This window comes from Varroa destructor, unplaced genomic scaffold, assembly GCF_002443255.2.
Source record: "Varroa destructor unplaced genomic scaffold, Vdes_3.0 BEIS01000004.1, whole genome shotgun sequence".
Classification (NCBI taxonomy): domain Eukaryota; kingdom Metazoa; phylum Arthropoda; class Arachnida; order Mesostigmata; family Varroidae; genus Varroa; species Varroa destructor.
Window position 1 is genome coordinate 31,278,464 of NW_019211457.1, and position 23,386 is coordinate 31,301,849.

Below are 23,386 nucleotides of genomic sequence, written 5' to 3' on the forward strand. Positions count from 1 at the left end.
TACGGCATTCCCTAGAATAAAAACGTACTACGCGACTGATCTTTTTTATAGAATTGCTGAAAAATTTATTCCTTGTTTCTAGTGGTCATGTTTTTGATCTTCATTTTTTCACAGTCTCGTCATATATCCTAGTTATTTCGGCTTCATTAAGCAAAATAGCGCTAATGACAATGTATTTTTCTCTCGCTCTCTCTTCATATATATATGTTCCTTATTACTCGTTAGTGTTATCATCATAACCATCGCAGGATGATTTTGATCACAGCAGGTTGTGATCCTAAGCTCTCTCAGCTTGGCAACGTCCATTCATTTATTTATAGAACTGTAAATGACCTATATTCTAAGTTTAGTTTCTGCGAAATGAGTTAACATTGTGGTCCTGCGCCTGCTTGTTTCTCTTCATCGGACGGGAAAAGTGGCTGGCTTGCGACACCCCAAAATCCGGAGTTAGCACAGAATCGCGAGCTATCCAGTCGTCCACATACAATACCCTTTCAACTGAATGCACATAAACCTAAGCATTCACAAAAGAAGGAAGTACACAAATATACGATACAACCGTCACACCCACCAATAAAATGTTTCCGTCGAGAAGCCGAATACCCTCAGAATACGTGCAAGTCAAACTCGCTGGGCTCGCTAATATGAATCTTCTGATAAATATAGAGTTTTTCGACAGAGAAAAGAGTGAAATCGTATTAAACCTGGACAAATATTGCAAGTTTTATGTCCGGTACTGTTAAGCATTGTTTCAGACAGCTCGTGTCTCTCATATTAAGACTGATATCATAGAACTAAGCTATAACTAGTTCAAGAATAAAAGCGTTGACAGCCGTAAAGCACAGTTATTAATGTTATCGCTGTAATAATAATAGTAATTATAATAATAAAATAATTATAATAATAATTATTAATATCATCATTTAAACAACTCTTTGTGCTTTGTTATTGTTTAAAAGCAGCACTCACATTATACACATGCACACATGTAGTAGACTAGAAATCATTAGTCATTTTATGGTCAATCAAACAAAACATTGTATACACTCGCTCTGTGTTCATGTGCCAAGCAGCACGCAAACACGTCACGAAACTAACATATCGTCCTCCACATTGGGCGCTCTACTTGGGTTTAGCTAGCTCGAGGTAGTCCTTTGGAAACATTAAAACTTATCAAGGTTCGCGTGATAGAGTGTCGGCTTGTATCGTGGTGGATTTAATTTCGGTTGTTGCAAAGCTATAGGCAGAGATGAAATATGTTCAGAGTGATATTTAAATCTTAGTCAGCAAACGGATTTTCGACACTCGCAAAGAATTCAAACAAATAAATTTGGGATTTTACTATTGACAGGCCTAAAGTATCATTCCAAGTAACGTCAACGATCTTTCGTTATTACTTTCCTATTCCGCAGTCAATTATGGAAACGTCATGTTTCGTGTATACACACACATCTATCCACTGAAACGCCCATACAAGCGTCGTGGCTAAGATTAATATCTTTGCTTCGCTTGGCATTCAGTAATCCGTCCGTTTGTATTTTTGCCTGACGCCATATTCGCCAACTCTTATCTTAGTGCGTTCCAATATCTTTTGCTTTTAGCGACTGGACAACATTGTTCCAAAGGAATTGTCACGCTGCACTTAATAGATACCGGCTAATCTACCGGTTAAGCGCATTCATTTCTTCTATACTCGTCATGTAGACACTTCAAGTCAGTCGGGACCCAACTTCGTTCTTTCACCTAACAGTTTAATAATAATAACGTAGCGTTATTCATATTGTAGTGTTTTGTTCAGTACCAAAACAATTGACATTGTGCCTATCGATAATAGAAAAAACATCACTCTTTTTGTAGGCGGCATTATGGAAGCACTACAAAAAAAGATGCTACAAAATCGCCTATTAATTTCACTTATACACGCATCAAACGGTCACAAAAACGTCATTTCAAATTTAATGCTGACCAAACACATTTATGGACTACTAAAGGCTTCGGTGAATCAAAAAAGCCCACATAAAGCTAACGCAGTGGATCTGTCTCTTTTTAAATGAGTTGTTTCTTATTTTAAATCTCTTTCCCATATGCACATCGCACCCAACGAAGCTGATCTCTCATTTGGCTCAAGAGGCCTGAATTTTTGATAGAGGCGACTACTAAAATGACTCAAACATCGCTCCACGTGTGTTAAAACTTTTTTTTTTGTTAACTGAATTTTTACGCCATAGTGATCCACTGTTATTCTTGTTGGCACAGGGACTCTTGACGTTTTCGCGTCTTTCAACCCTATGCGACCACACTTGTCTGCAGTCAACAATTTCTGCAGTGGGGCCGACTAGGATCTTGTACAGTTTAATTTACCTGTATAGCTCTGTCGTTACTGAGACGATCACGTGTACTAAACGGCTCGTATTGGATAAATACAGTCACAGATAATTTTCCACCGGGCGACACATTTTGACTCCACAGAACGTTCTCATATGTACGAAACAATCTCTGGAGTGTCTCGGAATCGCGATACATTATTTCGACAGTAAATGCCACTTTCAAAGTACTCAGAGGGAGCGAAAAGCAAGTGTTTCACTAGTTCATGGTTAGTACAGCGGTATTCATTAGAGTATTATGGATTCATATCTCTTATAAGCGATGCGCGTTAACTATATTTAGACTAACTGCTCTCCTTGGCCCAAGGTTTTCCATCACGCATCCATGAGAGACCTTGAAGACGTTGCGGACTCTTCGAAACATCGTTGGAACACTCAGATGAATCCAACTGCAATGGGATGCAAAGTCAATATAAAAGTTAGACATACATGATTTATGTGAAAATAGATAAAATAAAATACTAGAGAATTCGAAATACGGCAGAAATAATTGACCACACTTGTCAAGGGGTATCAGTAGTTCACGTGGCGAAGGTCTTATTGAGTTCTTCGCAATTACGACAGGTAATTTATACGCAAACCAATAGGGAAAATCAAATCGTGTTTCTAAGAAAATCAAACGCGTACTCCTTAAGCGAGTGTCAGATTTCTAATAGTACCTCTGTCGCCCACAAATATTTTTAAGGAGAAGTGTAAAACGATTCAGTAGCAATGCTTTGATGCAAAACTTGCAAAGGAGTCGGTTTTTTCGTAACCTGATCAAGAAAGGAGAAGGTTTAGAAATAATGGACTAAGCAGCGCTGTACATATTGATTCAACGCTGTGCGGTTGGTAGGATCGCAACGACTAAATTGCGTAAAAACGACATGCGCTTCTTGTATTGTATATTAACACAAGACGATGAAATTTACTCAACGGAATTTTTTTGCATGTTATAAAAAAGTCCTTCCTAGCGGTCGTATTTATTCAATATATCCACCATCCACCCCAATTCCAGCTTTCAAACTAAACCTAACCCGCATTCTAATCTGCTTAAAAAATTCCTTCCTTGATTTGTAAATAATTTTTGAATAGTGAGTGGATGTCATACGACATTGGAAGGTGTTAACGCGCTAAAGTGTCAGTCAAATACGCTACATATTCCGATAATATCAAATTTCGGCCGAACAGCAAGGCAAAAGTCTCAAAGTGCATAAGTTTTAAACAGCCTCACAATGCAAAAGGTGTGAAAATGCCCAAAAAGTTTTAAAAATACTAACCGTCTGATTATCCAATCGGCAGTTGATGTTCTGCTTTCTAAAACAGCTGTTTATTTTATATCAGAAACTTAGCGGTATCAAACATCGCTTTTTGAGCAATTTTAACGAATTTTAGAGCATTCAAATCTAAACTCTACCAAGGATCATCTAATTTTTCTCACTAAGTCATACCTGGATCCTTCAAAAGTTGCATGAAAGCTGGCAATTATGTAAATTAATTATTTCGGGCAAAAGAAGATTTTTAATCTCGGTGGGAGTTAGTCCAACGCGAAGCATTGCGTGATAATGCATCTTAGCTCAAATCCGAAAACGACGCGCAGTTGCTCGGCATGATGAGTTTGTTGTATTATTTTAAAGTGAATACGCTTTCGTCTGCTGCCAGGAGTAACAGGCGCACGCATGCCCGTTACGGCACACAGCCCACCAAAGTGTTTCTCAAATTTACCATACACACACATATATATATTTATATATATATATAAAGAGAAAGAGATTTGATATAAACAAGTTATTAATTAATAATAAACAAATGAATAAAAGTAAAAATTAATTGACTTTTAAATAGAAAAAATCGATTGAGGGGAGTACTCTGATTACGGTTAGTTCCCATCATCTTCATAACGGTTTCAACGTCTACATACTCGAAGGCTGAACAGAGAAGCTTCATCAAGGGAGAGAGAAAGATCGCTCACATCGTGGGCGACGAAGTCAAAGCTGTTCGGATCACCCCCAGAAGGACTCTCGCGTTGCAGGTGCTCAAGACACTGAGCGACACATTCCTCCGCAACCCTGTCAATAAAAATTTAAAGGCGAAATCGGTATCACTGCGTTAATAAGGACACAATTGAGCTATTCCGAAGGCTACCTCCTCGATTACAGTTAGTGGACCAAACAAGTACTGGTTTTTCGCTAATCAGATTATCCTCAAAGGCGAATTACATTGTAGTTTTTAAAGTTAAATCTATGAAATTGATTTTTTATAGATATTAACAATTATGGCATAATTAAATTAACATTTTGTTTTAAACCTATTTAACGGATCTTCACTAGATAAGGTTAAACCTGTGCCTAAATAATCAAAAAAGATGTTGTCGTTATTTTATACTTAATATCAGAATGATAAAAACACGCCCCTTAAAGGTCCATTGACTTGCTAGTTAAGTGGCTGCCAAAATTATCGAGTAAAACCTCAGCATTATACTTCGAAATGTCTACTTTTTGGAACTATTGAATAATTCACTGTGACTGAAAAACTGTGAGTATTAACTCAATTGCTGTTATAAATAGAAATATATGTGCATGCAAAAGGTTCATTGAAATGAAATATTTCTTATTTGAATGTTTGCTTACAAAAAATAATAACTAAAACACACTTAAACGGCATTATCCTAGAAAGCGACACTAATTCGACCGTAGAAAGAAGATCGCCTGACTTAGAAAATATAGAAAACAAAATGTGTTGTTTCATTTAAATTTATAAAGAGAAACAAATATTAAAAATAACATTGATAATTTACACTTTCTATATAACAACTGGTCCTTTTCTTATTTTTTACTTCTATTATGTACAACAAAAACACTCCATTTCAATAAACCTTTTACATGTACGTTCATTTCTGTTTACAACAGAAGTCGAGGTACAAAGTTTAGAAGCATTTTCGAGTCTATTTACAATAAAATCGAAAATTCTTCTAAACAAGGCGTGAGGTATTCGATAGTTTTAAAATAAAGACTAAGGTGAATTAAATAAGGGTCAACAAAAGGCTGGCAAAAAAATGGCTTAAAAATTCTGTAAAACGACGAAGAAAATGTTTTGAAATTTGCCTGACCAATGCCATATGATATACATGCCCATATAATAAAATTGCAGCTCTTTATACTGCCTTAATAAAGCATCACTTACCGCTTAAATTCATCTTTGTTATTGACGTAGAGTTTATAGGCTTCCCGATTGGAAGGTTTAATCTGCTCAGGAATCTCTTCAAAGAGCGACTTTACAGCTTCGACAACTTGATAAATGTGATGCACATCTCGTCTAAACCAAAACAAGCCGAAACAAGATAGTCAAGTATACGTTTACGTAAAGATAAAGGAAGAATGCGTGGACTCTTTCCTCGGTACGCCATCGCTCAGGTAGTACCTTCAAATTTCAAAGGTAAATATCTAATCAGTAGACTTACACCCCTAACTTACTTATTTAAAAAAAAAGTTATAGTTTTTCAACCCAAGTATGTTTTTCTAACCCTAAAAACAATATAAAAGCGCCGTACTTTGAGAGACACATGCTACCTCTATTCGACCTTCGTAGATGCGTCTCGGTAGCTAATACGCAGGCAGACTCGTTTTCATGGTCATATGACGGCTGTGACCCAGTAACACAGTTATTACATGTTATCGAATAATTCTGCCCACTAAATTATCTAACGTTTCAACACCGTTCAGTCGTAGCCAACAGTTAGATCATATCAGAGAAGGTTAGTGGCATCTCGAAACAGGCAATTTGCAGCGGGATTCGCTCCGTTTAGGTAAGGGTCGGTCGCAGACATACACAGTCAACGAGGAAATGATAATTGATGTGAATAGACTTAGCTAAAAACTGGATGTAACTCTAATAATGGCGTATCAGTTTCAAGTACATTTTGTTACTACTGTTACAGACATTGATAGTTAAACATTGTAGACTTACAGATATGCAAATCTTTTTATTATTATATTATGAATGGATGAAGTATATCTACGTACACTTATACGATAGTATGACATATACAACTGCATGTTAAGATATCCCCCAAATGTAGGCTTGAAAAATCTGCTATATTATTAATATAAAAGTCAACAATATAATCCATCGTCTTCTGGAACTTCAAATGTAAGGCAATTATTTTCAATCGCGTCTAGCAGACACATTCGGCGAGCGCGCCATAAAAACACATATCCTAGTTCTTACTTTAACTAATGGTTCAATACGAATTTTTAAGCCGAACGAACAAATTTAAACACTCAACAGTTGGTTACCTCCATTTGTCTATTTTACACGAAATGTCCATCTCGCCCGTAAGGGCATTGACAAGCGGATGGAAGACGGGGGGGTCAAAAGTGACCCTTGGAACACCCCCCTCAGGATGAAGTGCGGAAAATGATAGCTGAGCTCGAAACGCACCCCCTTCGAAGACACCCCCACGAATAAACAGCACGACAAACCATTCTGTGAACATAATAGGTCGCGTAATTAGTAGAGGTATTAGAAAACAGATATACATTATGATATAAGTATACTATGCTCAGTTGTATTATTCTCATTATTATTTCATATAGAGACCAGCAGATCTATATTCAAGATAGCAGCTGAGAAAGCTACATTCTACAGTACGATAACTACAAGTGATGACATTGGCCAACAACAACCAATTGACCTACCACCGATTGGGTTAGTTTATACCAGCGGTGAATGCCACGGCTTTTAATGTCAAGGCTTTTGTCTAGGTTTGGTTTTTTAATACCTTCGGCTATTTTTAGCGTGTGAATAAGCCTTCGGGGTCGCCTATTTGATATAGTATCAAGAACTTGCCTCCACTTGAAAATCAAGCCAGGGTGGGTCTTGTTGGGCTTCTGTGAGGTTTCTTTGCCCGGGATGGGTTACAACAATTGTTAGTTATATTATAAAATAAAAGCTTAGCCATTATACATCACTTCATGTGCTTTGGCTCCTCACACATATTAAGGAGGGTCATCAGTGAACTGCTTTAAAAACAACGGTTCCAATGCAAACGGCCAATCATCTCCTAAAAATAATGACCTTCGGATATACTTGTAAGTGTTTTACTTTCAGCAGCTGTTCCTTCAAATAAATCGCAAATGACTGTGATAGAGAAAGCGAGCTGTAACAGCACCCAGTGACGTTGGAGTAAATACCACAAAGCAGTGTTGGATGGGACCCGGATGTAAATATCTCTAGCTAAAACAGAGTGTCAAGGCGGTCGGTTACTCAGATGACACAATGCAACAGCAAAGTTTACCATATAAAGAAAAAAAACAAGTAACGATTTTAAAAACTATCTATTATAAATAAAATCGTACCTGCCTCGACATATTTACTTAGCGTAGCAAAATGCAGAGCAGATCGTCGTTGCGGTACGATACCGAACCTATATAAAAGTTGTATGTTGGTATGACGCAGATTACTAACAGCATTCTAACAGGACCTTAGGGGCTGTTTCAGGGAAAATTTAGCAGCGAAATGTGTAGGCTACAGTAAAGAGCATACCCTTTATATCAGAATCAATAAGAAAAAATAGAACTAGTTGGCTACGAGTTGTCAAGATCGTTCGACATTTGACGAATAAATATGCAATATTGTTTTCTAATAATTTATTCCCAGTGCAATAAATGGCTACGAGACGTATTTAAAGGCAACAAAGCAACCAAACGGATCTCTGTGGCAGAAACGCGATAAATGGTAGGATATAGAAAAGTCAAATATTATATGGCTGATTTACATAGCTCATTGAACGCTGTGGTTAGACAACCACAGCAACAATTTCCTGTTTCTTCACCTTTGATGGCCGAATAGTCAATTTTCGCATTGATCCAAAGTGCATCAACAATGGAAGGCCATCTTTAAAACCAAACCACAGCAGAGCTTTGTGTATATAACATATGTCAACGCTAAATTATGAAATGAAGTTCAGCCAGGCTGATCATGGATGGATACTTACTTAACGCGGACTCAAACGAAGGCATTATATACACGCCAGGAATAAATCGTTTCCTGAATATAGCACTGAAAAGGAGAGTGAGATTATGCTAATGACAATATGGTAATTAAAATTCATGTGCCGATATACAATCAAATGTATTTAACCCCTCCATTAGTCCTAATTGTATATACACAACTTAACGCACCTTTCAACGTACTAGCAAAAGGCCTCGTATCAGTAAGTGCATAATCTAGACTGTGACGTCACTTTACTAGAGGATGTCAACTTTCAGCAGAACTGAACGAAGATTATGTATATTTAGCCAGAAAAGGCAATAGATTTTTCATGTCTTAACGACGATCAAGGACAACATGAATTTATAACAAAGCAATCCAACTTGTTCAAGTCATCTTTATTATGGTATGTCGGACTGTAGTAACGCAGCTCACTGGCTGGGCTGTAATAGTCGACTCCCAAACACCGGAGCAATACACGGATATTTTTAAGTAAAATTAATTCTGAACAGAAGAATAAAAGAAAACGAAAAAAAATCATTATCTTCGTTTATAAAATGTAATGTGCCGTCATAATACAAACTTACTACTCATTCATGAGGGTGTATTCAAGAAATGCGTTACTGTAGGTTCTTAGGATCTCCAATTTTGGAGCAGGATGACTTTGATGCAGTTGGGAGACCATAGTGGCCGTGCCCTTTCCTGTGGAGCCCTTTAAAGTTGATTTTGGGGATGATGAAGAAGCTTCCGGATTGCCCCTTTCTGCTGAGGCCGAAGTTGTCTGTAAGTTCAAACAGTACGCATAAGCCACTGGATAAGTAAAGTTACTAGACCTAGGAAGTGCATATAGTCGACTCGAGTAATACACTACCTCAAGGTTAAACCTGTTAGTAACTTTAAAGTAAACGGACTGTCATATTATAAAAAATAATACCGAATGTACTTATGCCTGAATGAAACTGTGGTTGCTAGAGGACAATTAAAATACATTTGTATTACGTTAATGTTGGCTAATAATAACATTTCACATTAATAATCATTAAAGAGGCTCTATAAAAAAAAAAACGGTATTTCGGGTTAAAACTTCACTTAAGTTTAACTTCCATAATCTACGCAAGAATAGAATGAAAGACACCTTAAGTTGAAAATGGACTCTACTTTAAAATATTTGCAGTTGTATTATTTAAAAGTCGGGCTGATAACGACCACTTATAATAAATGGAAAAAGTAGCTACGTAATCTCGTAGAACTATTCTCTAAGCTACCAAAACTTGTTGGATAATAATAGAGTGTAGCCTGAATAAGTTCAAAATTTCTAATTCGCAATGTGCATCATCGTTTTACGAAAGCTAAAGTACCTCATATCCTATTCTCTAACTAGTCGCGACTACATATAGTTTTCACGGTGAGGAAAGAAAATCAACTTAAAGGTTTCGTTAAACACCCATTTAATTCAGATGCCCCGTAACATTCGTCTTTCAATTTATTCCAGACAAATATTTCTATGTAATTTTTTAGTTTAGAATCGAGAAACGCATCTTCTAGATTTCCATTCATTATAGGACGCTTTTACGACGCTGTACACAGAACCATGTACTTTCTCGTACACCTATGGTAATTACTGATGATATTATTGATTGGTGACATCGCGCTTTCCTAATCCTATATATATATATATATATATATATGTAACTTGGCTCGGTGGTCAGCACCGTTAAGTCCATGCAGTGAAAAGTACAGATACGTATTCTTGGGGAGCGTCTACCGATGTTTTGAAACTTATATTACTTATGAAATAACAAGTGGTTTATTCAGAAGTAGAAAAACAACTATACTTACTGATTTTCCCTAGCTTCAGATAATGTGAGGTTCAGTGGATTACGAATGTGTCTAAGTTTTGTAACATGTAATATGTCTGTTGTGAAACTCACATATTGTTCGAACTTGATAGTATTTTTGAATCCTGCTATTTTATATGTTACTCATGTAAATGACGAATTTTAGAAACATGGTTTCAGATGAGTTTTCAAGGGCTTCGTCTAAGATGCTTCATAAACACAACGTTAAAAAAATAGTTAACTGTAATTAGTCCAAGTTATTTTACGTCAGCCAAATGTTCCACAACCGTATATGTAGTCAAAGCTTAGCTTTTTGACAGACGAAACAGTTAGAAACATCGTTTGCATAAAAATTGACAGAAATTTTCGGATCTATCTATCCTATTCCTGTTATTCTAAAGCAATATCATTCTGCGAACCCTCTTTTTTTAAAGGTGCAACTCGTTTTGGTCCGAGACTGATGGATCACGAAGTGAACCACTGGCCAGTGTTATCTAGAGGAATGAACTATCTAGGAATATCAGAGGAATGAACTTTATTTTAGTGTTATCTAGTCACTTTGGTTAAAAAACTATGCTAGGCATCTATTTTATTATATTTTTGAGTAACGTTGGCGCTAAGGGTGTCATTTGCCGACCGGATCGAATCACACTATGATAAATATAGCATTAGGAATACTTAGACCTAATTTCTAGAGCTTCACTTCAACCTCAGCTTTATCACCAGTGAATGCTTTATAAGCATGGAGCAGTCATTTTTCCGGGTTAGTTTTGTTAGAAGAGCCAATACGTTGGTGCAGTGTGTCAATATAGAATTTCAATAATCTAATGAAATCATTGTGCATGATTAGTTAGCATATGGCCTTAACAGTAATCTTAACAGTAAAATGAATGATACTTTTTAAAAATATTTTCAACTACATTTCTTTTTACAGTTGAAGTACTTTGATTTTAGTCCATTACATATATATATATATATATATATATATATATATATATGTAATGGACTGTATGTATGTATGTATGTATATGTATATATAAACGCTTTTATCAGACTGTTGTAACATACACCATTTACTATAGACTGGATTTATAAGCTCCATGTTCATAGTGGCATAAAATCCAATGCTAGTCGGTGACACAACAACTACGTTACGTAATGAAAATATTAATATAATATAATATATTAATAAATAAAATATTAATATAATATAAATAATAATATAAAAAAGTTTAGGTACTCTGTTTATCTATTGGATTTCTCTAAACCTTGCTATACTAAGCATTTTCTTACTATAAACTCATCACCAAATAAGTAAAAGTTCAAACAGTTCATACTCACCTTGTTCTTAGGCACCATATTTGCCCCTCTTTCGGCTGGATTACATTCAGTTTCTGTAGAAAATTGACAGAGCCCGTTTTCCGCTTTGTTCCTATCAATTTCCTATTTTACTGTTCAGTGTCAACCATAATAGTTGTGTTTTATTTCCGTAATGAACTAGTAAAGAACGCTCCTTTGGCAACCACTCATACATGGCCAAATACAGACACAATAATAGGAAAATAACAGCGATGTCATCTTCATCAAAACGTGTTCACTCGAAATGCACTTGTACATCTAAGTGCGCTCCGTATAATAATACCTATCTTCATTGAGTGTTCGATTGTCTCTTGCGTGGCATCTGCTATTCTATACTAGTAGCCTACACTATTTTGAACGCACATTTCCCGAAACATCCTCTCCAAACAGCAATACACACGATGGTCAAAGCAGGAATTTTGAAAAAAAATACCCCTTTCAACGGGATGAATATTTTTCTCATGCTACCGCTGTTCGTGCAGCCCGTCGAAAAGATGTACGTTCGAGAGATTTCAGTGCTGTCAACAAACAGTGGCTGTTGATGTGGCTGGGAAAGAGAGGAGCGCGAGTGGGTTAGCCGGAATCTTGTTTTCATGTGCGAAAGCAGTGACTATTTGACAGAGTGCAGTGCGCTGGCGATGTGACTTTATCTGTAGATTCGTTACGAAGGAAAAATAACAGACGTATTCTAGAAAAGTTCTTCTAAAGTTAGCATGTATATTGATGCCAGTGTCACTTAGAGCGGAAAAATCACGAAGTTGTTGTTAAACGTTGTTTTTTAATAAGTTTGATCGAGTTCAGTCTTGCGCATAGTAATCGGTCTGTGTTCCGAACGCGAGCAGCGCTTTGAAAGAAAGTAAATTTATAAACGGAGATGGGAATGGTGTATTATTATAGAAGTACCACGGTGAACTGATTGTTTTTTTAGTACTGTTGAGATTGGGTAAGTTTAAGAACAACCAGACACATATAAGGAAACCGTTTTAAAAAAACAATCAGCTGCCATAAGCTGTCGGAAAGAAATATAGACCAAGAGAGGTGGAAGCTATATTTTTGTTGTAAATGTATAGTATGTTTGTTTTCTTTGCTTTTTATTAACTTTGTTTGCGGAATATTGTCGGATCTTAGGGTATGTGCAATAAGACTCGCTGCAACGTTTTCGCTAGCTGTCAGAATGGTACATTGTAATTAGTGTCAGCGTTTTCTTTTGAAACCTTTAGTAAGTTTTTTAACATACAAACGCATTTTTTCTTTTAACATATTAAATTATGAATTTTTTAGGGTTTAATTAACGTCAAGCACATTAACGATGTTTTTCGAATTCAACAAGTTTCTGGCTACCGGAACCGCGAAGGATTTTCTCTTGATATCCTCCAAGGGGTCCAGCAGCCATAATTTTGTCATTTCGCATCTTCTGGTAAACGCTGCTCGAAACCGTAAAAAGGTAAGCTAAGTCAGATAAACTGGAAACTTTTCGCTTTTTAAAAATGTTAGGACATATAAAGGAAAATGAGTTGTTTACATCACACCTTTTTTTTACAACTCTGCTTTTGCAAACCTTGGTAGATAATAAAATCGTTTTTGAAAGTCCATCTTGAATAAACTAAAGGCCTTACCATTGAACGCCAGTCCAAAGTTCCATGCGTGATGAATGCAGAATTATCTTTGACCGAGTCATGTATATTTACCCAAAATTCTTTATAATTTTCTGAGCGGGGCAGTACTAACATGATTTAAAAACACTTAATGGGGTGGTTTAGGTTCGAAACCAGCGCTATACATTTTTCGTTTTATGTTGGAAGGGTTCAGTCATTGGATGCACTACCTATGATTAGTACAAGACGTAAAACTCGAACCATTTATTTAAATCCAGTTTTGATAGCCCTACTTAGAAATCGCATCATACAAGGTTGTGCGTCTTAACAGAAACAATTGAATACATTTTAGGTTCAGCTGATATGCAGCGGAGAGAGCTTTCAATTCTACTTGGTTGTATGCAAACGTGCCGGGGTGTGTCTTCAAGATATGCAATCGTCAGGCAATTTGCGTGCCACTTGCCTCGTCTCGGCTTGGAAAGACCAAATCTCAGCTGGACACTTCCCAACAGTACCAGACATCATCACAAACGATGTTAATTCAGATGAAGATCTCCTGATAATCGATGACTTGGGACCCTTAATAGACTTTGCGACATTATCGGAAGTTATACGAATGATGCACTCGTTGAAATCATTAGTGCCGGGCATGCTTGCTGTGGGGATGCGGGCAGACGATAGCGGATCAGAGCATGTGATGAAGCTTGTTCGAACAATGTGCTCCATGTGGGTGGAAGCGCACCCTTTAAGCACAGGTTATTCGAAAGAGGTCCATGGCGTACTTGAGATGGTGTCGTTCAAACCGGATCAAGGTGGCACCACGCACAAGACGATGCATTATAGAGCAACGGAAAGAGGTACCAAACTTCTTGTAATAGGGGGACATGTCGCAGCAGTTATTTAGTAAAGCATACATTTAACTACAAACAAAAAGCAAGTTGACGTAGCTTTATTTTAGGTACGTATTCTTTGCATATTTTTTTTTGCATAATGTTAACCAGGCGTGAAAAAACTCCGCGTTAGTATCACAGTAGTAACGCATGTGTTCATTGAACTTATGAACACGTGAAATGGTCTAGGCTTGAAATCGGACGTAGACTTATTTCGATTCGGATTCGGAGCGGCCATTTGTAGCAATGCTTAACCAAACGTCAAGACAAACGCGTTTTGTTTATAGATATATCAAACAAGAGCTAGAAAAAATTGACAAAAAGAAGCATATTTAAATGAAAAAAAAATGTAACATTTTTTTTTTAATTTTGTACATCTATTTATTATATAAATGTTTTTATAATATCGAGCCTTTTCGCATTTTGTCGTCTAGGGTGACTCTGGAGACAGAGCGTCATTGATGGAGACTTTTTGAGCATTTTTTACGACTTTCGTGGCGTCCAGTTTTTTTACAGGTTTTCGCGCGGTATTAATTTCGTTCTGCGATGTATCAGAGCCTCCTGTAATGAAAAACTTTGATATTACAAAATTGCGTAATCAGCGTGTATGCGGTTTATGAAAAATACAAAAAATGTTTTCAATTTGGAGAGGAAAATATTTGCTGCCTATCGAATCGTATATATATAAATATGAGCTTCAGTGATTAGTGTTATTACGTTTATTTCAATGTTTAAATATTTGTTGTTTTTTTGCTGTTTTGGAGCTTTGTATTTTTAGAAGAGGTTTTAACCTGCTATCAGTCCAGAAGTTTGTTCTGCTTGATTTTTTGTATATATGCGTACTTGACCGACGATTGCTATATTTGCCAATACTTCTGGATACACGACTACTATTAAAAAGTTATTTACGTATTTGAGAAGCAATATTTCAGAGGGGTTTAGTGAGTGGCTAACTCCTGGAACTATAAACGGAATAGAGGTGAACGGACGTTACATTTAATAAGCGTCACTGTCAAAAACTACGTCTTTAGTATATTGTAAGCCTTTCGTTAAAAAGTCTGTGTGCGTTTTTAATTGCAGTGTTGGAGATAACTCTTAGGAAAAAGTCGTCTGAGTTGAATTTCATAGCATCTATGTCTCTCTCCCCATCTCTCTCTAAATATATATATATATAAACACATGGGGTACCTCATTTATTTGAACACTTTTCTTGACTTTACCGGACATTCCTAAAGCAAAATGTGTGCGTTCTTTTGACAATCACCCACAATAAAGTTACAGAACCAGCAGCAGAAATTTAGGTAGCAGCTACGGCATTAGCAATGCCGGCTTCGAAAAATAGGGACTCTTCAGGATCAACGCACGTACCTCTGCTTGACAACATCTACCGGTTGTGCAATCAGCGTTCATCAGATTCCTATTATTTGATATGTCTATTCGTTGCTAAGTCACCGTCAGCTTCGTTCGACCCTTCAACACCAGCAATATCACTAATAGCGTTAAGCAACTAAATTGAATGACACCAGTTGTGGTGACACAACACAATTGTTGATAATACTGTTGCTACCCAACCTATACTTTCAAGCTTAATATATGCCTGAAAATCATCCAGATATTATTCTGATGGGCGGTTCATCACGGCTACACTATACTATAGAGCCACAACCCATCGCGAGATATATCAGCTCAATACCGACGCCCCATAAACGCAACGCCAACACAGTCATAGCCTTCCGATCTAACTTTGGCCAAATATTTGACCTTGATGCACGTAGTCAGTTACGTGAAGTACGTCAATTCAAGAAATGGTTATGGGACAGCGGGAAATCTAATAAAAATCCTAAAACTCCACATAGCATCATGTATACCATATACAAGACAACGCACACAGTAGCGGTGATTTCTAATTCAAGCTAGTTCTAGGGCACATCTGTGAGCAATCGAAATCGATAGTAGAATAAAATTTGACGGTCGAATAGTTTTTGTACAAATCCGCTCATAAATATCGGACCTCGCATCCAGTTGTTTGCCGGACATCTTAATCATGTAAAGTTTACGATGGTGATTTCTGCCCTAATAAATGTCCCGCACCATTAGTAATTAAGCAATATATGTAAATATACTACTTTATACTTTGACTTACACGAAGCTGACCTTGAAGAGATCGCCATTTGATCTATTTCAAGTAATCATCTGCTATCGCTATTATTGTCGTGAGGTGCGGTGTATTAGAATAAATGAAATCAGTAGGAAAAGGGCTATGTATTAGCACAAAAACATAGTGTCTCCTACCTACAGATTTCCCTGAACTGCGTAAAGAACTGAGAATGAAATACGGCATTTCTTGAGAAACATTTGGTCGCCCATTAGAGCATAGTAGACTGCATATGATGATGTCTTGATGAAGCTCACCAGACCTCCACTGTATATTTTGAAGATCAGAATCTACACTTCGATTCGTACCTCGAAAAACCTCGGGAATATTGTTTCTAGGCTTTTGCTATAATCTCAACAGGTTTGATTCACGAATATCAATAACATGTTCATAGTAAAATGATTACCAAAAGCGCGTCCTAGTCTATGAAACGTTATGTTTCTGTATGTATGAAATCTGCGTTTTTGTTGAGCAGAAACCTGATTTTGATTTTAAGAGCTATTGCCATTTGCAATGCTATTGGCATCAAGCGAGTCCGCATCCGAAACTGATTGGTTTCCAATCGGAAAGCTGATGCTAGCACTATGAACACCCGAAGAATTTGTCGATCAGTTTGGATAGTTAGATGATGACATGCCGAAGGCTGACATATCAAATTGTTGAACTGTGAACGGCCGAGAAAATCTTATCAGTGTGTATACCGATTTGTCGCAAAATTACATGATTATTACAATACAGTAAACTACTTTGCTAGCGGCAGGCGACTCAGGATTTTAAGGTCTTCGTTAAAAATCCGGGGATGCTCATAAAGCTCGATGAAGTTCGGTACCAACGGTTTTTGTATAAAGTTATAATGACTTTGTATTAAAGTAAAAGCGAATACGCACAAAAGCATTCCTGGAGCGTTCCCGCACGTAGCATAGGTTCTCAGTCCTAACCCTCAATACGCACACCTAAGAGGTATGAGGTATGTGCTTGGGAACTTTAGGAACAAAATGTTAAATCTCCAAACGACTTCTGAGAACAGCGTTAGGTTAATATGGATGCATATTTATGTGGGCTAATGAAATTTATAAGCAAGTTCTGGACACTGTTTCTTTTCAATTTAACCAAAGTAAGTAAGCGACATAAGTGACAAGGAATTTGAAGAACATTATTAAGTTTAGCGATAACTCTAGAGGAAATAATCGTACGTGTTAGTGAGGCGTTGTAAACAGCCGTCGGCTTTGTTGAATCTAGTACATTAATAAATACGTACGGTCAGTAAATGCTTCTCTGCGCAGGTTAAGTATTTTTATGAAACGAACACTTAATTTATAAAAAGTTTTCGTTTACCGAATGTGATACGGCGTTACGAACGCCCTATCTGTTTAAGTAGTTAGTGTGACTTCACTGCGTGTTATTATGATCATTGTACATGTTCCCTTCCCACAGATTTTCTGCACTGATTTCATTTATGTTATTTTCGAAAATGGTTCAGACGTTTTCTGGTGTAAATCGACTATTCCCGCTTTTTGCTACTTTTATTGTACAAAACTCTTACTTTTTGAAATAAATACTTTCAATAAATCGCAGATAACTCAAATTACGAACGAATAACGCTTATGCGAACATGTGAATCGAATATATCGAATATGTATATATATGTATAGGAAATCGTAAATACGACATAGAGAATTCATAGAGTAATCAATAGATCTTTAATAAAATACTTACCTCTGTCACCAGCCATGTTAGTTGCATTATTAGTTTTCGTCGTGTTCTCTTTGTACCATTCGGGTTCATGTTTTCTTATGAAGTCCATTATTTGTTTACCGTAAACGCCTACCAGCACTGAAAGCGCTATCACAGCGGTAACAGTCAATACGCCGCAAACAAGCACTGCATAGATCACTTTAGAGGAAGCTGAAATTAACAACACAAATGAATAAACGGTGCAAGATTTTTGTCAAACAGTGCTGCTGTTAAGCACTGCTTCACATGGTTAGCTCCCAGAATAAGCACACTTATGCTTCATATAGAACCTAAACTACTTAAAGTACCTAAGTTTAGTGATAAATATGATACCATTGCACGATACTGAGGGCAGAAAATCAAGAGCACGGCCTCAGTATAACCAGTTTTGAGATGCGTTTTGGTACCTGAAGGTAACAACCTAGGTTAGGCTTTTTTATAGAAACAAAATGTATGCAGAGCCAAATTTATCTAAGGTGAAAGTCTCAAATGCAACGCGATAATTTTGTGACGATTTTGATTGATGCTTATACTCAACCTACATTACTTCAAACCACAGGCAACTGTAAATCAATGATAAAGCGCCTATATTTTTTGTTTGGAATATGTACATTAGAAGTATGGTACCAAGTTATTTTCTTGATTTCTTTTAAGATCGCTGCACGAAGGTTGTACATGGCCGGATATATATCACAAAGGCAAACTGAAAACGCACTATAACATTAATAGTATAGCTTGTATACTTATTTTTCATGGAATCCGCCTAATGTAGAATCTTACTATCTTACGTGCAATATATTAATGGTACTCCTATTAAGCTGGAACGAATTTTAGTAGACTCACCCATAGTGTCCTGCCGCAAATTGAGACTATTTGACTGATGTCTCTGCGATGATCTGGGCAATACATAGCTACCACAAGCTCCGCAAGGTATCATGCCTGCGATTTCAATGTTCCGGCGGCCTGTTGGTCAGGAAACGTGCTGCCTGCGAAGTCGTGAATCACTGGGCACAGTCCCCCCATGTCATTACTGGAACAATCTGAAGCATGCGCATTTCGCTCCCCGTAGGGTGCTTGCTATGGCAGGCATCACGGGCACCGCCTACTCAACTGCTGGAATTACTGAGTGCCAAGGTTCCTGGATTTTGGGTAGGATGCATCATGTGCGAGTCGAATTTTCTGAGCCGTTTTTAGCTGCTTTTGTAAATGGTTTCTCCTTTACGCTGTGCAAAATAGAGGATGGTCGAATTTTGGTAAATATAAATGAAAATTCTGCTATTGTGAGGAATAAAAATGCGGTTATAGCCGTTCATGGTTCTTTGTTTCTCTGATAAAATAAACGCAGTTTTTAGAGTAAAATTTGCAGGAAGTTTACCACTGCAGGTGATATCATTTAAAGGAGATTACAAAAACTAAAAGTCTTCAGGCTGCTGCAATCATCATCAGTGTCTTATGTCATATGTATTTGAAATACCATACAGATGATCCTACTAAAACTTGGCCTCCAAAGAGAATAGGACTCATATGACTTACTGCTATGCGGAACGCATCAGTTTGCGAATAATACAATTCGTATCAATTATCAACAAATTTCTAGTTAATAAAGAAAGAAAATTCTCATTGATTGCTCGTAAAATTTACACATTTTGCTGCACTCCCTTGTTAAGGAGTCAGGGAAGTTGTGCCTGAGTAGTTTAATGATATCAATGACAAGCATGCCAGAATTACTCTCCGATACACCACTCTTGTGACGAAAGGATCAACTGCTAGCAGAGTAAGCGGTTACGTATCTGCAGGTAACCGCTTCAATACCAGTTGACCTTCGCGCAGTCTACCGGGTAGACCTATGTAAATTGTTCGATCGGTTGAACGCTTGGTAGGGACATGCCGCAATCTGGCATCGACATTTCCAACGCACCAACCTGGTGTTGACACTATCTCAGTTTGAGGCTATCTCTGTCGTAACAACCAATGCAAGCGCAGTCAGTCGTAGAATTTACGGGAGATACGTACTAGCTGAGTGTCTATGAAATGGGCCAAAAGAAATATATACGATAAATAGATTCGATCTACTTGGCATCATAACAAAATACTTGTAACTGGATTTCCTGTTTCACCTTCTCACAACTGTACAAGTTGCTGATCTTACAAACCGTTATTATGAGTTAACAATTGGTAACCTTCGAAGCAAATGTACACCGTAGATCCTAAAGTCGTGGCGCGAAATCAAATCGTAAACAATAGCTCCGTTTGAAGTATGTGCATGTGATTTCGACATCGATGCAGTACATCTGTCGTACTTTTTAAATAATTAGTATATAATTTATGCTATATAAATGCTGTTTGTATGTGTCACATACTTTCTTTGTGTTATTAAGTAAAAGTCCTATGAACTTGGGAATCAATACGACCAAACAGGGAGCTGTAATAAGTTAATATTAGTATATATGAAGAACCAACGTGTGATCTATATAACATTTATTTGGTATTGAAAAATAGGAATAATAGAACCTAATCAGGGGATCAAATTGTTATTATCCAATACCGCCCCGGTTTTAGGGGTACATCATGTACGTAATTCTTGTCAGGGTTATTCTATTATTCGGTATTTAGCTACAACGTATACCCGTTTTGTTGATTGCGTCTAGAGTAGACAAAAACACCTCAAATCCTTTCCAGCATGACGAAAACGTTTTGATAATTAAATACCAAGCGCATTATAACATTAAAGTACTTTTATTGCCACTCTTCTCTCGGTAAATGCTTTCAGTTCCAACGCCCAATAAATAAGCCCCGTTTTGCGATACATAAGCAATAAATACCGCGCCAATGACCCAAAATGATGTGTACATTTGCTGACTAGCTTCGTTTGATGGTTATTATAATCCTATGACATGACAACTGTACAACTGATGATTCAGCATGCTACTTGACTAATTAACATAAACCCACTCGTAAATCTTAAATTGCTGGTAAAATTCACATGTGAGCTTCTGAAAAATGTCTTGAATCAGCATCGAATAACAAATATACGTTTGTAAAACGCAAGTGACCGTTGAGGCAGCGAAAACGATCACAGTCATTGGAACAGAAGAATATGTGTCCCCGATCTAAGAACCTAAGGTTTTAAGGACGATACGTTGGAGGATCAAAATTAATCTTGTAAGCATTGAATGACTGATTGCTAGCAGATCATGAAATCTATTGCGATTTGGGTGCAAAGTTTTAGTTATTGTCTTTATTACGATTCCTTGGTGGTGGGTGTAGAAGTAAAGGCGTGTCTTCAGGCATCTTCTCGTGGCACTGTGCGCAGCAAACTGGGGGTGTTAACTTGCGAGATTTTTCCAATGACGCGTAGCTAGGCGGTGGCGTGCCTGGAGTCGGCGTCCGATCTAGAAGACCCTGCTCACCAGGAATCTGATACAGAGCTTGGACATACTGTCTGGAAGGCGTATAGGGTCGCACGGTTGGGCCACGTTCAATCGAAGATGCCGGAATCACAGCGCCACTGTTTAGGTCGGCATTGCTTTGTGACTGAATGCAACGCACAATTCGTGACCGGATATCAGTGCGATTATGATGAGGAATACTTAGCAAAGTGCTATAGGCCTTAATGATAAAGCCCGTAACAAGCAGCATTATAATCGGGATTAGAATGAATAGAAGTGCGTAAAAGAATACCCGGGGTCTACATACGCTCCTAACGATGAATGTGCTTCTACCGGCGTCCGGCTCTCGGGGGATGTCGAGCACTATACGGCCTTCTGTTCCAAAACCGATATGATATAGACAGTGCTTAACTCTGTTACAGACAATGTCATTATCGTCGACCGAAAATCTGATTCTGGTCAAACTCACCCGAAGTGTAACTGAGATATCTTGGTCGCTCGAGTCATTCACGATTAGGATGTAGTAATGATCATCTTCTAGGACATTCACCTCGGTCATACTCCGGCCTTGACGTGCCGTTATAAACCGGGTTCGCACAGCCCAACGAAGATACTTGTACCGTCTCTGACCTATCGGAAGGATATCGTCCTCTTCTTCACTACTGGTTTCATTATGAGTAACGTAGTCGTCAAGCTCTTTAAGGCATCGGCCCATTTCCTCCTTACCCTTAACAACGTTCACTGTTCCATTGGCCATAGAAAGTTGAGATGCGCGATCTGACACAGCTGACACCGACACTGAGGAACCTGACAACAGGAAGTATCTTAGATATTGATGTTTTCTGGGTCCAATATGCAACTTCACGAGTACGTTATCAATTTCGATCCGAGTTTTCGTGTGGTTCTGCTGTTCGTGATCATTAATAAACCGGTACACGTTGAATTTGTGCGTAGAGACGAGCTCTTGCCCCTGACACCATAGTCCGGACACACTGTCGAGAAGACGCATGTCCGTCGAGGACACTTCCAGCTTCGTTTCCGGTGCTTTGACCATAACGAAACACGTACAGATCAGACAGATTACCACGGTAGTAGCGATCAGCCACATCCGTACACAAAATGATGTCGCTCGAGACTCCTCCATTTTGAATGCTCAACGCGGTTCAAGTTGGCTTCCGTCAACGGAACGGTAGTAGTCCGCGCTTTACGTTACGGACGACTTGCTGTGGCTGCCGCAAACCGACGACCGGTCACTTTCTTTCTTTGATGTTTTACTTACGGTGAAAACTTCCGCGCGTGCTTTTTTTTGTTATCGAGAAAAAGAAGGACATGAATGCATTTGGTACAGCGTCTCTACCCGTACAGATGCATTGGCTTTTTGTCGTTGAGGACGCTGTCCACTCTTTATAGTGGCAATCGTCCAGTTGTAAAGTTGGGGAGGGCGTGGCGAAAAGCGTGGGATGAGGACGCACCGACCACATGAAGTGAATACAGTTGGCAATGCTGGCCGAATCTGACTGCCGGGAGACCTTTTGCTGGTTATCTTACCATTGGCAAATAGACCCTCACTTCTATCTGTTTTTTCTATATCTATAACGTGCCTATTTGCTGCCTTTGAACAGAGAAACATGAATGTGTTTTACTTGTTTTCAAAGAGTTGCTTTTAGTTTTTCTACTCATGTAGTAGGATGCCTGCTGTTCGTCGTTTCACTGATTCATCGGCCCTATAAAACAACAAGCATTCACAGCTGTGGTATTCTCTTACGAGAGCAATCCTCATACTCATTATCATGTTTACTTTAATATGCTCCAGTAACCCAGCGTAATTAATTGTAATCCTGTGTTTCGTACAAGACAAGCGTCTGGAAATGTAACTACGAACCCGATAGGAAAAACGCGAAAGAATGCTATCTATGTTTGTGCCCACAAGTCTATTGGAGGTTTTTGCTTGCGAGGTTTTCAATTACAATGTTTTCATACAATGCACAGTAGAACAGTTTATTTTATTATATACTCTCACTGTATTCTGCTACATATCCCTTGTCAAGGCTGAGAGGGCTTAGCTTTATAGT

At 37.9% G+C, this 23,386-nt stretch overlaps 3 protein-coding genes across 9 annotated transcripts in view; 1 reads left to right on the forward strand and 2 right to left on the reverse strand.

Moving 5' to 3' along the window:
• Positions 1-39: 39 nt before the first annotated feature.
• Positions 40-12,049, reverse strand: LOC111248551 (protein AKTIP homolog). 2 transcript variants are annotated; one of them, XM_086986248.1, is made up of 7 exons: positions 11,534-12,049; positions 8,942-9,135; positions 8,359-8,423; positions 6,659-6,848; positions 5,547-5,678; positions 4,336-4,432; positions 40-2,773 (listed from the first exon to the last, which is right to left on the reverse strand). In XM_086986248.1, the coding sequence occupies exons 1-7, from the start codon at positions 11,549-11,551 to the stop codon at positions 2,669-2,671; spliced, it is 801 nt and encodes a 266-aa protein (XP_086842374.1). In that variant the 5' UTR covers positions 11,552-12,049; the 3' UTR covers positions 40-2,668. The 2 variants fall into 2 exon arrangements, with proteins under 2 accessions (XP_086842374.1, XP_086842373.1); XM_086986247.1 differs by having other exon boundaries at positions 4,285-4,432; positions 11,534-12,046.
• Positions 12,050-12,160: 111 nt separating this feature from the next.
• Positions 12,161-23,386, forward strand: part of LOC111249646 (uncharacterized) — a 183,081-nt gene continuing 171,855 nt past the window's right edge. For 4 of the 5 annotated variants that reach the window (XM_086986252.1, XM_086986251.1, XM_022803770.2 and 1 more), the window contains exons 1-3: positions 12,163-12,494; positions 12,833-12,995; positions 13,499-14,003. In XM_086986252.1, coding sequence (XP_086842378.1) covers positions 12,861-12,995; positions 13,499-14,003 — 640 coding nt within the window. In that variant the 5' untranslated portion in view covers positions 12,163-12,494; positions 12,833-12,860. Of the gene's footprint in view, positions 12,495-12,832; positions 12,996-13,498; positions 14,004-23,386 lie in introns of all 5 variants that reach the window. The other variant, XM_086986250.1, reaches the window with a different exon arrangement.
• LOC111249645 (uncharacterized) lies at positions 14,392-22,712 on the reverse strand. 2 transcript variants are annotated; one of them, XR_002673020.2, is made up of 4 exons: positions 21,784-22,691; positions 18,769-19,148; positions 17,908-18,096; positions 14,392-14,597 (listed from the first exon to the last, which is right to left on the reverse strand). XR_002673020.2 is itself a non-coding variant. In XM_022803769.2 (1 exon), exon 1 carries the CDS (start codon positions 22,456-22,458, stop codon positions 21,151-21,153), a length of 1,308 nt encoding a protein of 435 aa, XP_022659504.1. In that variant the 5' UTR covers positions 22,459-22,712; the 3' UTR covers positions 20,389-21,150. The 2 variants fall into 2 exon arrangements, 1 of the variants encoding a protein (XP_022659504.1); XM_022803769.2 differs by lacking the exons at positions 14,392-14,597; positions 17,908-18,096; positions 18,769-19,148 and having other exon boundaries at positions 20,389-22,712.

Bases quoted from the DNA above. Each gene is read 5' to 3' on its own strand.
- LOC111248551 (XM_086986247.1), bottom strand. The intron at 4,433-5,546 runs GTAAGTGATGCT...TTTTATTGACAG, and splicing joins AACAAAGATGAATTTAAGCG to GGTTGCGGAGGAATGTGTCG. The intron at 2,774-4,284 runs GTATGTAGACGT...ATCCCATTGCAG, and splicing joins CTTCTCTGTTCAGCCTTCGA to TTGGATTCATCTGAGTGTTC.
- LOC111249645 (XM_022803769.2), bottom strand. From the start codon at position 22,458: ATGGAGGAGTCTCGAGCGACATCATTTTGTGTACGGATGTGGCTGATC.